Source organism: Neoarius graeffei, chromosome 19 (genome assembly GCF_027579695.1).
Source record: "Neoarius graeffei isolate fNeoGra1 chromosome 19, fNeoGra1.pri, whole genome shotgun sequence".
NCBI classification, from domain to species: domain Eukaryota; kingdom Metazoa; phylum Chordata; class Actinopteri; order Siluriformes; family Ariidae; genus Neoarius; species Neoarius graeffei.
Genome location: NC_083587.1, coordinates 13276325 through 13288923, shown reverse-complemented (window position 1 = coordinate 13288923; position 12599 = coordinate 13276325). Strand labels below are relative to the sequence as shown.

Below are 12599 nucleotides of genomic sequence, written 5' to 3'. Positions count from 1 at the left end.
GTTTGGTGAAATTCCTCCACAAATTGTGAGAGGAGTTGATTTCAGAAAACGTACAGCCTCATGAAACTGTAAAAGTACAAGTTATTTAATCAAGGGTCAAAACTCTGGTAAAATGTTCGCAAAGGAAATTAAACCGCAATAAGTGTATTACCATCATATAACAAGGCCTTTTGCCAAGCTTCAGAAATTCATCCAAAAATTGTGAGAGGAGTTGATGTCAGAAGGCAAGCAAACCTTCATGAAATTGTCAAAGAACAAGGTTGTTAATCAAGGGCCACAACTCTGGTAAAATGTGACCGAATTTAACGAAATTGCAATATGCGTACTACAATATAACAAGGCCTTTTGCCAAGTTTGGTGAAATTCCTCCACAAATTGTGAGTGGAGTTGATGTCAGAAGGAAAACACACTCTCATGAAATTATCAAAGTATAATTTTGTTAATCAAGGGCTGTAACTCTGGTAAAATGGGACTGAATTGAACAAAATTACAATATGCGTATTACTGACATATAACAAACAATCCTGCCAAGTTTCATGAAATTCCTCCAAAAACTGTGAGAGGAGTTGATTTCAGAAGGTGAGCCCGGGACGGACGGATGGACGGAAATCACCACGAAATAATCCCCCTTCGGGCCTTTTGACCAGCGGGGGATCATAAAACATAGATGTTGATTGGTCAGAGTTACTTATGTCACATTCAGTCTGGATGACTGACTGGCAGGTATAACCTTATAAAACCAAATTTATGTGTGAGTTTGAAATGAGAGAACAAGCAAGCAGAAATGTGTGAATAGTTAGAACAGAGTCATCAACTCATATGATTAGTGTCATCTTTATCTCGAGAGAAAATGCACCTTTTTAAACACATGCTCTCAACTGGATAAATGTGAAAGCACCGTTTTCATCTTATAGAGTAAAAAAGAGAAAACGCATTTTTTGAAAAACATTAACGTATGTGACCTCAACGATTCCACGATGGCAGAACTTACACACTGCTGTTTTCTGTATTCAGCATTTCGGTTTCATGTGTGACTGATTCTCTGTCTTGTAACAGTGACGATGCTGCATGTAAGCATGTAGGTTTTATGCTCATTTCCTCAAAACAAATGAAGATCATTTTCACACTTCACTGCAGACTGGAAACTTGGGAAATGCACTGAAAACACAAGTGAGGAGTATTTTCAGGATTACCTGTATGTTGTGAGGACTCAGCCTCGATTATCCTCTTTTTAACAAAATAAAAAATGTGCATTGCCCTTCCTTCTATCTACATTTAACCTTTGGATCATGGTTTGTGGTAAAGTCTTTGACTAAATCTAAAAGCATTTTCAGACTGTTTAACTCTTAACTATCTAAGAAACCTTACGTTTTTGGCGAGGCAGCCAGGAGTGTTGAATTACTTTGAGGCACAGTTTCACTGTGATGGGACGATGCCTCATTACAGGCTAAATCACGGCACTGTGTTTAATCTGGATCAGTGCCATGGCGGTGATTTGAGCACACAGCATTAGCAGAACATCTCCTGGTGTTAGATGAATATTTACCTTCCAATCTCTCTTCAGTTGAGAGGAACGATGCACTGAAATAACTCTCCTAAAATAAGCTTCATGTGGTTAATTAGATAATCAGTCCAAATTAGATCACTTTTCATTTTGCCCCTTTCAAATGAGCAAAATTCTAAATGGCTAAAACTCTTTAATTGTGCTGTTAATGAGTGACTTTTTAACAGCAAGAGCACTTAGTAGATTTTGTCTTCACAGATAAGTCAAATGAAGAAAAGGAAACACACTCTGTAATTTTATTCAGCAAAACAAGCTCATGCATAATGGAATGGAAATGTTTTTTCCAGTGAGGCTTTAACTTGATTAGAGAAGCTGCTCAGCGTGGAATGAACAAATCCTCCTCTGAGAAACTGGTTTCTGTCAGAACCAAATCTAGTCTGACTGCTAATGTGTTTAAAACCAAGTGGTTAAAGTTTATTAATATAATAATCTGTGGTCACGTCATGGTCATGCTTCAGTAAATTGAGTGTTCATAAATCCGAGTTTCTGGAGTCGTCACAAACTACAGAAACTGATCACACGAACCAATAAAAACATGACAAGCTTCATGAGAACCGAACCAATCAAACAGGAGAGCAGTTTTTACTCCTCACTCATGAATCATCTCATAAAGAAAGAATAAATGGGTTTACATATAAAGTTAATATGAGAAATAAAGTTTGAAAAATTCATTTGATTTGTTTTCTGTTTGGTTTGTTTTCACACCGAACATAAATAAACCCAAAAATAATACAGAATTTTGTCTGAGGCTGAAAATGTTCTCATAAAACTGTCATTCATCAGTCAGAAAAATACAGAGAAGTGTGTGGAAGTCACAAAAAAAAAAAATCAACCGAGCACAGAGAGCATGGAGTCAGTGCTAAATAAACGCTGAGGTGATGAGATGAAGAACTGGTTTAAAATAGTTTGTGTCCAGAGATTGTTTTCTTCAAATCTCCAGAGCAGATGGCATTTCTGCAGCAATACATCCCTGTTCTTTAGCTCAGTTTAACAGCTTGCAAAAACAAAACAACAACAACAAAAAAAACCACTGAAACCCAAAAACACACACCATGTTTGAGTCACTTCCTGCAGTAAAGTCGATTCAGAGTCTAATCACTTTCTCACTTTCACTTCGAAACGACAGACACTGAGATAACCTCACTCACACGAGTTCTACTGACTAAAGAACCACATGGAGCGGGAGAACACACCAGGGTTCCACCCAAAACACACCAAACACAGCGTATGTGAACGAACCGTTCTGACTCGCAGCACTGAATTCAGAAAACAGGAAGATTTTTCCTGAATTGAATCAGTGCTGAGGCTCTGAATGACCCTGGGAATCGGAACAGTGGGTGAGGAACATCATCGAGGAGCAATGAAAGACTTCTGACACCATCATTACTGTTTTACTGTTGTTCCCAAACCCATTCAATCATTTATCAGCTTTGATTCAGGCAAATTCTCCAGTCTTTTGTCTCTGCATTCAGATAAAAATGACCAGCTGTAGCTTTACTGCATTGTAAAATCTCGCAATCTGGCCTCAAATTTCAGCTTTTCACGCTAGCGTCATTCAGTTTACATTAAAATGGAGAACCTCAGAGGTCTTCTCTTATCACGGATGGAATTTGCATGTGAAACAACAGGGCAAATGAGAAAGTCTGATTGTGACACACTGTTCAATCATCGTCCTTGTTAAATCCTAAAAGAATTACAGATACAGTCGCTGGGAGCCTCAGCGTTAAAGCCTTCTCTCTTATTTAAAGAAAATGTTTTGAATTTAATGATCATGTCATATCTCAGAGATGAATGGAGTGGAGGCTGCCAAACTGACATTAATTTATGCTCCCTTCCTCCCGCTCTCTTTCTCTCTCGCTCTCTCTCCCCCCATTTCTTTTTTCTTCTTTTCTTTCTCTCTCGCACTTGCCGAGGCTTGTGACCTGCAAGAATTTTCTGCAGCCCATCATTGCAATAAAGGTATAATATTACCAAATCACATCTCCCTCCATTCCCTCTCATCTTCCCGTCTCGAATACCGTATATTTTTACAGATGGAGCGACTCTGCTGCTGCAGTTCTTCTTGTCCTCGTTTTAAAGATGGAAGAAGGTATGTTCTGGTTTACATTTTTTGCATCGCTTTTTGTTAAATCAGCATCTCTTACAAGCTCCAAAACTGTGGCCACACACCAGCACAGACGTGAACATGAACACTAACACTGACACTCGTTAGCGTCTAATTAAAGTCATAGTTTCGTAATCTCGAGCCGTGCAGAGAGAGACGATGTTCTCTGGAGGGTCACGGTTCCAGAAATGGGTCAATGTCAACTGAAATAACTTCTGAAAACCATCGAGCTCTCCATCGTTTGTTCTGCTGAAGCAAATACTTCCTCTGTTATTCTCTCTTCATGCAGATTTTGTTAAAAACTTCCAAAACGATCACATGCTCTCAGAAGCGTAGATCATGTGCTGCAGTGACGGTTCACATTACAACATTACAGCAGTCCACGTTTACAAATTAGTCACCTGATACACATCGATAAAGATCTAAATTTAGCATCTGATCAATGCTGTCAGTCTGAGGAACCTGTCAGTGACGGTGGATCAGGAACACGAGGTCATGCTTCACTTCATATGACTAATAATGTGAAAAATTCTGAAAAACTCAACAATACACAAAAGGAAAAATTCACCTGGACGATCTGCATTTTAATCCAAGATCGTGAACATGTTGTCTATCTTCACTTTCATTAACACTTTCCTACTTTACTCACAATGCCGTGTTGATAGCGGTGCAGTGGGATTTTTATTCCTCAGTCAATTTCCACCTAAAGACAGCGATGCAGTAGCACTTGAGTGATTTAGTCTGTTCAGTTCTCTCTCCTCACAGCATCGACCAACAGATTATCACCAGGATTATTAAACACAGCACAAATATTTCTATTTAAAAAGATTTCATGTGTTTCAGGACGAAGTTTTTTTTAAATGTTTCCTCCTGAATAATCACAGCTCTGTCTTGGACTCATTATTTGTGTTTATGTCTCTCTTGTCAGTCAGTCATGTTACAGACATGCCCCGAAGAACCCTTCACGCCACACCCATTTTTACGACTCAGGGCAGAATTTACAGTGTCATCAGATACTACTGCTATTAAAAAAAAAAATGGATCTGTTTCAAAAAAGTGGACAACAAAAGAAATTAAACACATTCATCTGATTTAGAGAAAAAAAAACTCATCAGAAATAAAAACATTAATCTGTGGAGGTCAGTGACTGTAGAAAAGCTTTAATAGACACAGAAGCAGGACACAGATGTGTCGTAAGTCGCGGTCAGAAATTCAAGAGAAAGTTTTGTCGTCTTTTATCTGCATGCACATCAAGCAGATTGTCTTGTTTGTAAGAGGATCACAGAGGAAGAAAAGAAAACGAGCATTCACCGAAACTCACGGGTCTTGACACGCTGCAGCATTCCACATGTTCAACTCGCTCACTAGAGTTTCTCAAGCAAGAAAAACCTTCCAGCAGCTCGAAGGAAGAATAATAAGTGACTGTCTCTGAACTGGCTGTAACATGATCATCATACAAATCCTGTGCTCTTACAGGGGATTAAATTAACCCCACTAAGGGCACTTACCTTGTACACTTGGCCGTATGTTCCATTTCCCACAAGCTCCACCAGCTCGAAGATTCCCGCAGGATCCTGACGAGAAAAAAAAAAACATTAAAAAACCCCACACAGATTAGCTGCTATTATCTTTCACACCAGAGCATCAGAGAGATTAATACATAATTTGTCCACTACACACACATGCTACCGCGAGCTCATCACTTCAGGACACTGCAAATTCAAATGAAAAAAGCAGATAATTAAATAAAGAACATTCAACTCATTAAATTTCACAGTTATTGTGTTTAGAGTTGAGCAATACAGAGAAAAGTCGAGATCTATATCACCATCATCACGTAAATAATAAACACTGTTACACCATGAATGTGATTATTTTCCTCTAACAGCACGTCCCTGAGTGTTTTATTTGCCTCACAGCAAATTAAAATGCTGGCAAGGCAAGTCCTTCAACACACTCTCAGAAAAAATTAGAACATTACAGGTTCTTCAGGGAACACTTCAACGACGGCGTGTTTCCTTCAGAAAGCACAACCTTTTTAGAAAGCTCTTAATTATTCAGTGCCTTTTACAGAAGAACAGCGTAGAACAGCTGTTTTAAATTTGGTTTGTTTCATGATTATTAAATGTTAATACAATAAGCACTATAATATATATTCAACGTTAACACAATAAGCAATAAATAAATATATATGTCCAGGGTGTACCCCGCCTTTCGCCCATAGTCAGCTGGGATAGGCTCCAGCTTGCCTGCAACCCCGTAGAACAGGACAAAGCGGCTAGAGATATACACAGTGGTGCTTGAAAGTTTGTGAACCCTTTAGAATTTTCTATATTTTTGCATAAATATGACCTAAAACATCATCAGATTTTCACACAAGTCCTAAAAGTAGATAAAGAGAACCCAGTTAAACAAATGAGATAAAAAATATTATACTTGGTCATTTATTTATTGAGGAAAATGATCCAATATTACATGTCTGTGAGTGGCAAAAGTATGTGAGCCTTTGCTTTCAGTATCTGGTGTGACCCCCTTGTGCAGCAATAACTGCAACTAAACATTTCCAGTAACTGTTGATCAGTCCTGCACACCGGCTTGGAGGAATTTTAGCCCATTCCTCCGTACAGAACAGCTTCAACTCTGGGATGTTGGTGGGTTTCCTCACATGAACTGCTCGCTTCAGGTCCTTCCAAAACATTTCGATTGGATTAAGGTCAGGACTCTGACTTGGCCATTCCGAAACATTAACTTTATTCTTCTTTAACAATTCTTTGGTAGAACGACTTGTTTGCTTAGGGTTGTTGTCTTGCTACATGACCCACCTTCTCTTGAGATTCAGTTCATGGACAGATGTCCTGACATTTGCCTTTAGAATTTGCTGGTATAATTCAGAATTCATTGTTCCATCAATGATGCCAAGCCGTCCTGGCCCAGATGCAGCAAAACAGGTCCAAACCATGATACTACCACCACCATGTTTCACAGATGGGATAAGGGTCTTATGCTGGAATGCAGTGTTTTCCTTTCTCCAAACATAATACTTCTCATTTAAACCAAAAAGTTCTATTTTGGTCTCATCCGTCCACAAAACATTTTTCCAATAGCCTTCTATCTTGTCCACGTGATCTTTAGCAAACTGCAGATGAGCAGCAATGTTCCTTTTGGAGAGCAGTGTCTTTTTCCTTGCAACCCTGCCATGCACACCATTGTTGTTCAGTGGTCTCCTGATGGTGGTCTTATGAACATTAACATTAGCCAATGTGAGAGAGGCCTTCAGTTGCTTAGAAGTTACCCTGGGGTCCTTTGTGACCTCACCAACTATTACACGCCTTGCTCTTGGAGTGATCTTTGTTGGTCAACCACTCCTGGGGAGGGTAACAATGGTCTTGAATTTCCTCCATTTGTACACAATCTGTCTGACTGTGGATTGGTGGAGTCCAAACTCTTTAGAGATGGTTTTGTAACCTTTTCCAGCCTGATGAGCATCAACAACGCTTTTTGTGAGGTCCTCAGAAATCTCCTTTGTTCGTACCATGATACACTTCCACAAACATGTGTTGTGAAGATCAGACTTTGATAGATCCCTGTTCTTTAAATAAAACGGGGTGCCCACTCACACCTGATTGCCATCCCATTGATTGAAAACACCTTCAAATTAACTGCTAATCCTAGAGGTTCACATACTTTTGCCATTCACAGATCTGTAATATTGGATCATTTTCCTCAATAAATAAATGACCAAGTATAATATTTATGTCTCATTTGTTTAACTGGGTTCTCTTTACTTTTAGGACTTGTGTGAAAATCTGATGTTATTTTAGGTCATATTTATGCAGAAATATAGAAAATTCTAAAGGGTTCACAAACTTTTAAGCACCACTATATGCACTAAAAGACACAGGAGATGATCACATCACATCACAGGACAGAACCATCCCCAAGTCCATTTACCAAGCCAGTGTGTTAGTTCATGTTATTCAGGGTTTTGTCCACGCTGAGAAACTCTCAGGTGATTATAACTAAACCTGCTGCTGCAGTTTGAATAAAAGGTTAAATATAAACCAGAAGAACTCAAATCAGACCAGGCTTGTAGTACCTGAGTCCAACTTGTGCCCTAATTTTAAGGACTCGTGACTCAACTTGGACTTGAGCACTGATAACTCGAACTCGGACTCGTGCATTAACTGCATTTGGACTCATACATCGGAAACGAGGACTCTGATTTTTTTCTTAATTTTTTGTAACATGCCATAATAATTTGGCATAAGATGTATCTACATTAATTTTTATACAAATTTTGTGCAAGAGAATGCACATTCACCTGTTCATACGTCATGTTCAGGAACAAACTAATGTTAATGGTGCTAAAATGCCTGGAGAGAACGCCCCAGGATTGTCCGCTTTGCTTATGCAGACTTCTCATGCAGTAGGAAAAAATGTGCTGCTATATGCTCCATATGTAGAAGAACTATCGAGGAGATGATGGGGACAACCTCGGACTTCAATCATCATTTGGTAAGACTCCACCCAAAGTGGCACGTTATGCTCATTGCCCTGTTGATAGCGGGGCTTGCTTGCTGAGTGATGAACTCGCTAGTGTTAATCCTCTCTCATGTTATTTGCCCTGTTGATAGTGGGCGGGGCTTGCTGAGAGATGAACAAGCTTTTTATCCTTAGCCTGTTAACTAAAATGGGGCAGTCAAGCAGTAATGTTAGTCCAACACAGTAGTAGAGACACTTTCACATAAAGGCAGCAACAGGCATCATTGGAGTCTTGTTCTCGGACTCGACTTGGACACAACTTGGATCAGTAGTGGACTTGACTCGGATCAATAATGGACTTGACTCGGATCAGTACTGGACTTGACTCGGGACTCGACTCGAACTTGACTTGGATCAATAGTGGACTCGACTTGGACTCAACTCAGATCAATAGTGGACTCGACTCAGACTCGACTCAGATCAGTAGTGGACTTGACTCGGACTTGACTCGGATCAATAGTGAACTCGACTTGGACTCGCCTTGGATCAGTAGTGGACTCGACTCAGATCAGTAGTGGACTTGACTTGGACTCAACTCGGATCAATAGTGGACTTGACTCGGACTCGACTTGGATCAACAGTGAACTCAACTTGGACTTGCCTCGGATCAGTAGTGGATTCGACTTGGATCAATAGTGGACTCGACTTGGACTCGACTCGGATCAATAGTGGACTCGACTTGGACTTGACTCGGATCAATAGTGGACCCGACTCAGACTCAACTCGAAATTTTCTTTAATGATTTGGACTTGACTCGGACTTGAACACTGGGGACTCGAGGCTGGATTTGGACTCGAGATTTAGTGACTTGACTTCAACACTAAATCAGACATTAAAGACTGAGGGCCAAATAAAGCTCGAGGAAAACCACTCAATGTCATTTGCATGGATGCGCAACTCGAAGTTCTCCACATCTGACATCTTCACATCTGTCATGTGAAGTTCATGAAAATCGGTAAATAAATTATGCAAATAACGTCTAATGTGGAGGAAGAAGAAACACGATGCCTTAAAAAATCCTCACCAGCTGCCAATCACGTCACACAGTTTTATTTCAACATCCAAAAACTTTATCTCATGAAGAACAAAATGAAAGCTTTAGTTTCAGTGAAGTAATGAGAAGAAATGTGCAGGTTCTCAAAGAAGAAACAGGAAACCACAATAAATCAGACAGAGGATTTCAGAGGGAGAGGTTTCTTCATGTACAGCTGACAGGTGCCTCATGAACTAAAACCGAAAATGCTGACAGGGAAAAAAAAACCTCAGAAGACGTCTGTACTGAAAAAAGCACAAGTTCTTGTGCGCAAACATTAACATGTGACTCTGGACATTTAGGAGGAGCCAAGCAAGACCAGATTCTTTCACACCAAGTGTGACTTCTAACACCAAGCCAAGAGGCACGTGTGAGGAAATCACGCAGAACCTTACAGAGTTCCCCAGTGTTTCCGCTATGTACAATTGGCTGAGGCGGGCCGCCACACCTTGATTTTTGCTGCCGCACCTTCAGGAATTCCTGAAGGGGGGCCGTGGCCCGGGTAACTTTTTGAAAATTATTTTTGAAAATTATTTTAAAAATAGGCTAAACCAATATTTTTTGACGTTGAGCAGACTCGAGCCTGGCATGAACCACTCCGACGCGCTATAATGACACCAATCTATCACCAGCCAAGCAGGAGACTTAATCAAACGCATCCCCCGCCCACCAATCTATCACCAGCCAATCAGGAGACTTAATCAAACGCATCCCCCGCCCACCAATCTATCACCAGCCAATCAGAAGACTTAATCAAATGCATCTCCCGCCCACTTGTGTCCTCGTCTGAGACGTTGAATTTTCACAGAAGGAGGGAAGAAGTTGACTGAGGTAAGACTGTGTGATAAATTAACAAACGAATAAGAGAGGAATTTCAACATATAGGGCTTAAGTTTGTTACCGTTAAATAAGCATTGCTTATACAGTAACGTTATGTCGTTACAACGTTGACCCGCTTTTAATGTGCCGAGTACCGACTGTAGTCGCTAACATGCTAATTAGCTTGCTGTCAAAAGTGCAAAGACCTTAAATTGCTCTGTGTAAATTAGAAAATGGCGCAACTTCCTCTGTAGCCGTCAACTCAACTTGTCTTGAATTTTGAGCCAATCACAGCAGTGCAGCACTGTGGCCTGAGGTAAAACATGACAGTTTTAGTTTGTTTAAATTACAAAAATGAGTACATCCAATGACTGTCTCATATACTCTTCATATACTCATACTGTTTAAGTAATGCAATAAAACTAATCCTTAAAAGTGGTATTCACTCAAACTGTTTGCATAGAATGAACTTTGGGGTTAGGGCCCAATCCCAATTCTAATTTCTACCCCTACCCCTTCCCCTCTCCCTTCCCCTTGGCCCTTCCCCTTGAAACTGAGCTACAAGGGATAGGGCTTGAAATTCAACCCTTACGTATTGGGATAGCCCTTCAACGATCGCATACGTCATCGCGTACCTCCGTCAGCGTTTACGTTAGCAAAACGCGACCAAATGCATCATTGGCTGCGACCAGCCGCTACAGTCAGAGCCAGAGGCAGAAATCTCTGCTGGCAGGGTGTGATTTGTTAACTAACACCACTGAATGGGATATCTTTGGCGCTTCGTGCACCACATCCGACAGAATGAGGTGTCAGAACACTCATGTAAACAATAAAAGCGAGAATAACAGAACAAAACGTACGCAGTCAAGCAACCGAAAACAATACTCACTCCCAAAGCTTTTTAGCAGCAGCTTGGATTTCAGAAATCGCTGCTCATTCTCAGCTCGAAAGCGAATCAAGCGGCGTGTTTCCTCTGGATAACAACTTAAAACACGTAAATAATGGAGAAAATACATTTATGACAATCTTTCGCCGCGGGAACCGCCATCTTTCTGAAATCCGCATGAAATCTCGCTGAAATCCGCATGGCATTGTGGGAAATCACTCAAACCCCTTCGTTCGGAGTCAGCTCCAGGAAAATCTCCGTTTGGAGGGGTACAGAAGCCCTACCCCTTCCCCTCCGCGTTAACTGGGATTGGGATACCCCTACCCCTTCACGTGAACGCGCAAAATGAAGGGGAAGGGCCAAGGGGTTGGTCCAAGGGGTGAAATGGGATTCGGCCTTACAGTGTAATAGCGTTGCAGTGTTCTGCAAATTTGCAATTTAATATTTCAGATCTTGAGACATGAAAGTGCTATTTTAAAAAATAAAAGGTCAGAAATGTTTTCTTTGTCGTCTATTTAGTTCATTTTATTTCCTCAATAATTTTCCCTGATTGAAAAATCAGTCTGGGCTCTTATGGGTTAATCAGTAGCCTGCATGCTAGTATATGTTCCATTTACAGTCAAACATTTTGATGTACTCCAGGCTCAATTTTGATTAATAAAAAATCTGCATAGTAGTACAGTCTGAAGATGCTCTTGCACATTCGGTGTCAATTGAACAAAAATTATGGGAGGATATAGGTTTAAGTTTTACAATTTTTGAAGTGAGTGATGGATTGATAAGTTTAGATGTGTTCAATATTTTCTTATCTTCAGACATAATATTGTAGATGTTTCTTTACCTGCTTGATAGTTTTGACCGGGACTCCAATCTTCCTCAGAAGAGTCATTAGTCCTTAAATTAAATTCATTATAGACATGAACTTAAAATCATTGTTTTATTTTATGGCCTCGGTGCCCTGGCTTTTGGCCTTCGTGCCCTCGGCATCAGCAGAGCGTTTGTTTTCCACACTTCGTCGACTGAAATCATACCTCCGATCCACAATGACACGAGACTGAATGACTTGATGAACTGCCATATTCACCGTGACATTCTGGAACAAACTGACATGACAGCCATCGCAAAGGAGTTCATGCAGGCCAATGACAGACGCAGGCAGGCCTTTGGGAAGTTTTAAGCGTAAGTCATTAGTTACTTCTATTAGCACCGCCGAGTGCACTGCTTCCTCTGTTTTCAATGTTTCTATACTGCATTGGTACTGATACAAGCAAGTTGTTTAAGTTGAGTTAGCCTACTACCGAGGTGCTTTTGTTGTGTACTGTTGGCTGTTTTAGCATTTTATTCTGCGCAGTTATGTGCTGGCATGTTGTGGGCTAAAGTCATGACCGATGGATTAATCTATGTATAGCCTTCTGTGCTGTTGGCTGTTTTTATCCTCATACTGGGGTGGGACGTCTGAGCGTGGGTCTTGCCACCGCACCTTCAAACATTTTCTAGGGGAAACACTGGTTCCCCATCAGAGACTCACGATACGTCCACATTAATGTGTTTTAGTTTTAAAACAAAATCGATCTCCGCCCAGACGAGTGTTTTAGCTCTCTATCAGAAACAATCTCCATCCACACTAACTCACCTAAACACACATCACGTG

At 40.5% G+C, this 12599-nt stretch overlaps 1 protein-coding gene across 6 annotated transcripts in view; it reads right to left on the bottom strand.

Moving 5' to 3' along the window:
• tnikb (TRAF2 and NCK interacting kinase b) overlaps window positions 1–12599 on the bottom strand; it is a 91175-nt gene that overhangs the window by 67336 nt on the left and 11240 nt on the right. For 5 of the 6 annotated variants that reach the window (XM_060899674.1, XM_060899679.1, XM_060899675.1 and 2 more), the window contains exon 2: window positions 5177–5242. In XM_060899674.1, the coding sequence (XP_060755657.1) occupies window positions 5177–5242 (66 nt within the window). Of the gene's footprint in view, window positions 1–4317; window positions 4342–5176; window positions 5243–12599 lie in introns of those variants that run through there. The other variant, XM_060899678.1, reaches the window with a different exon arrangement.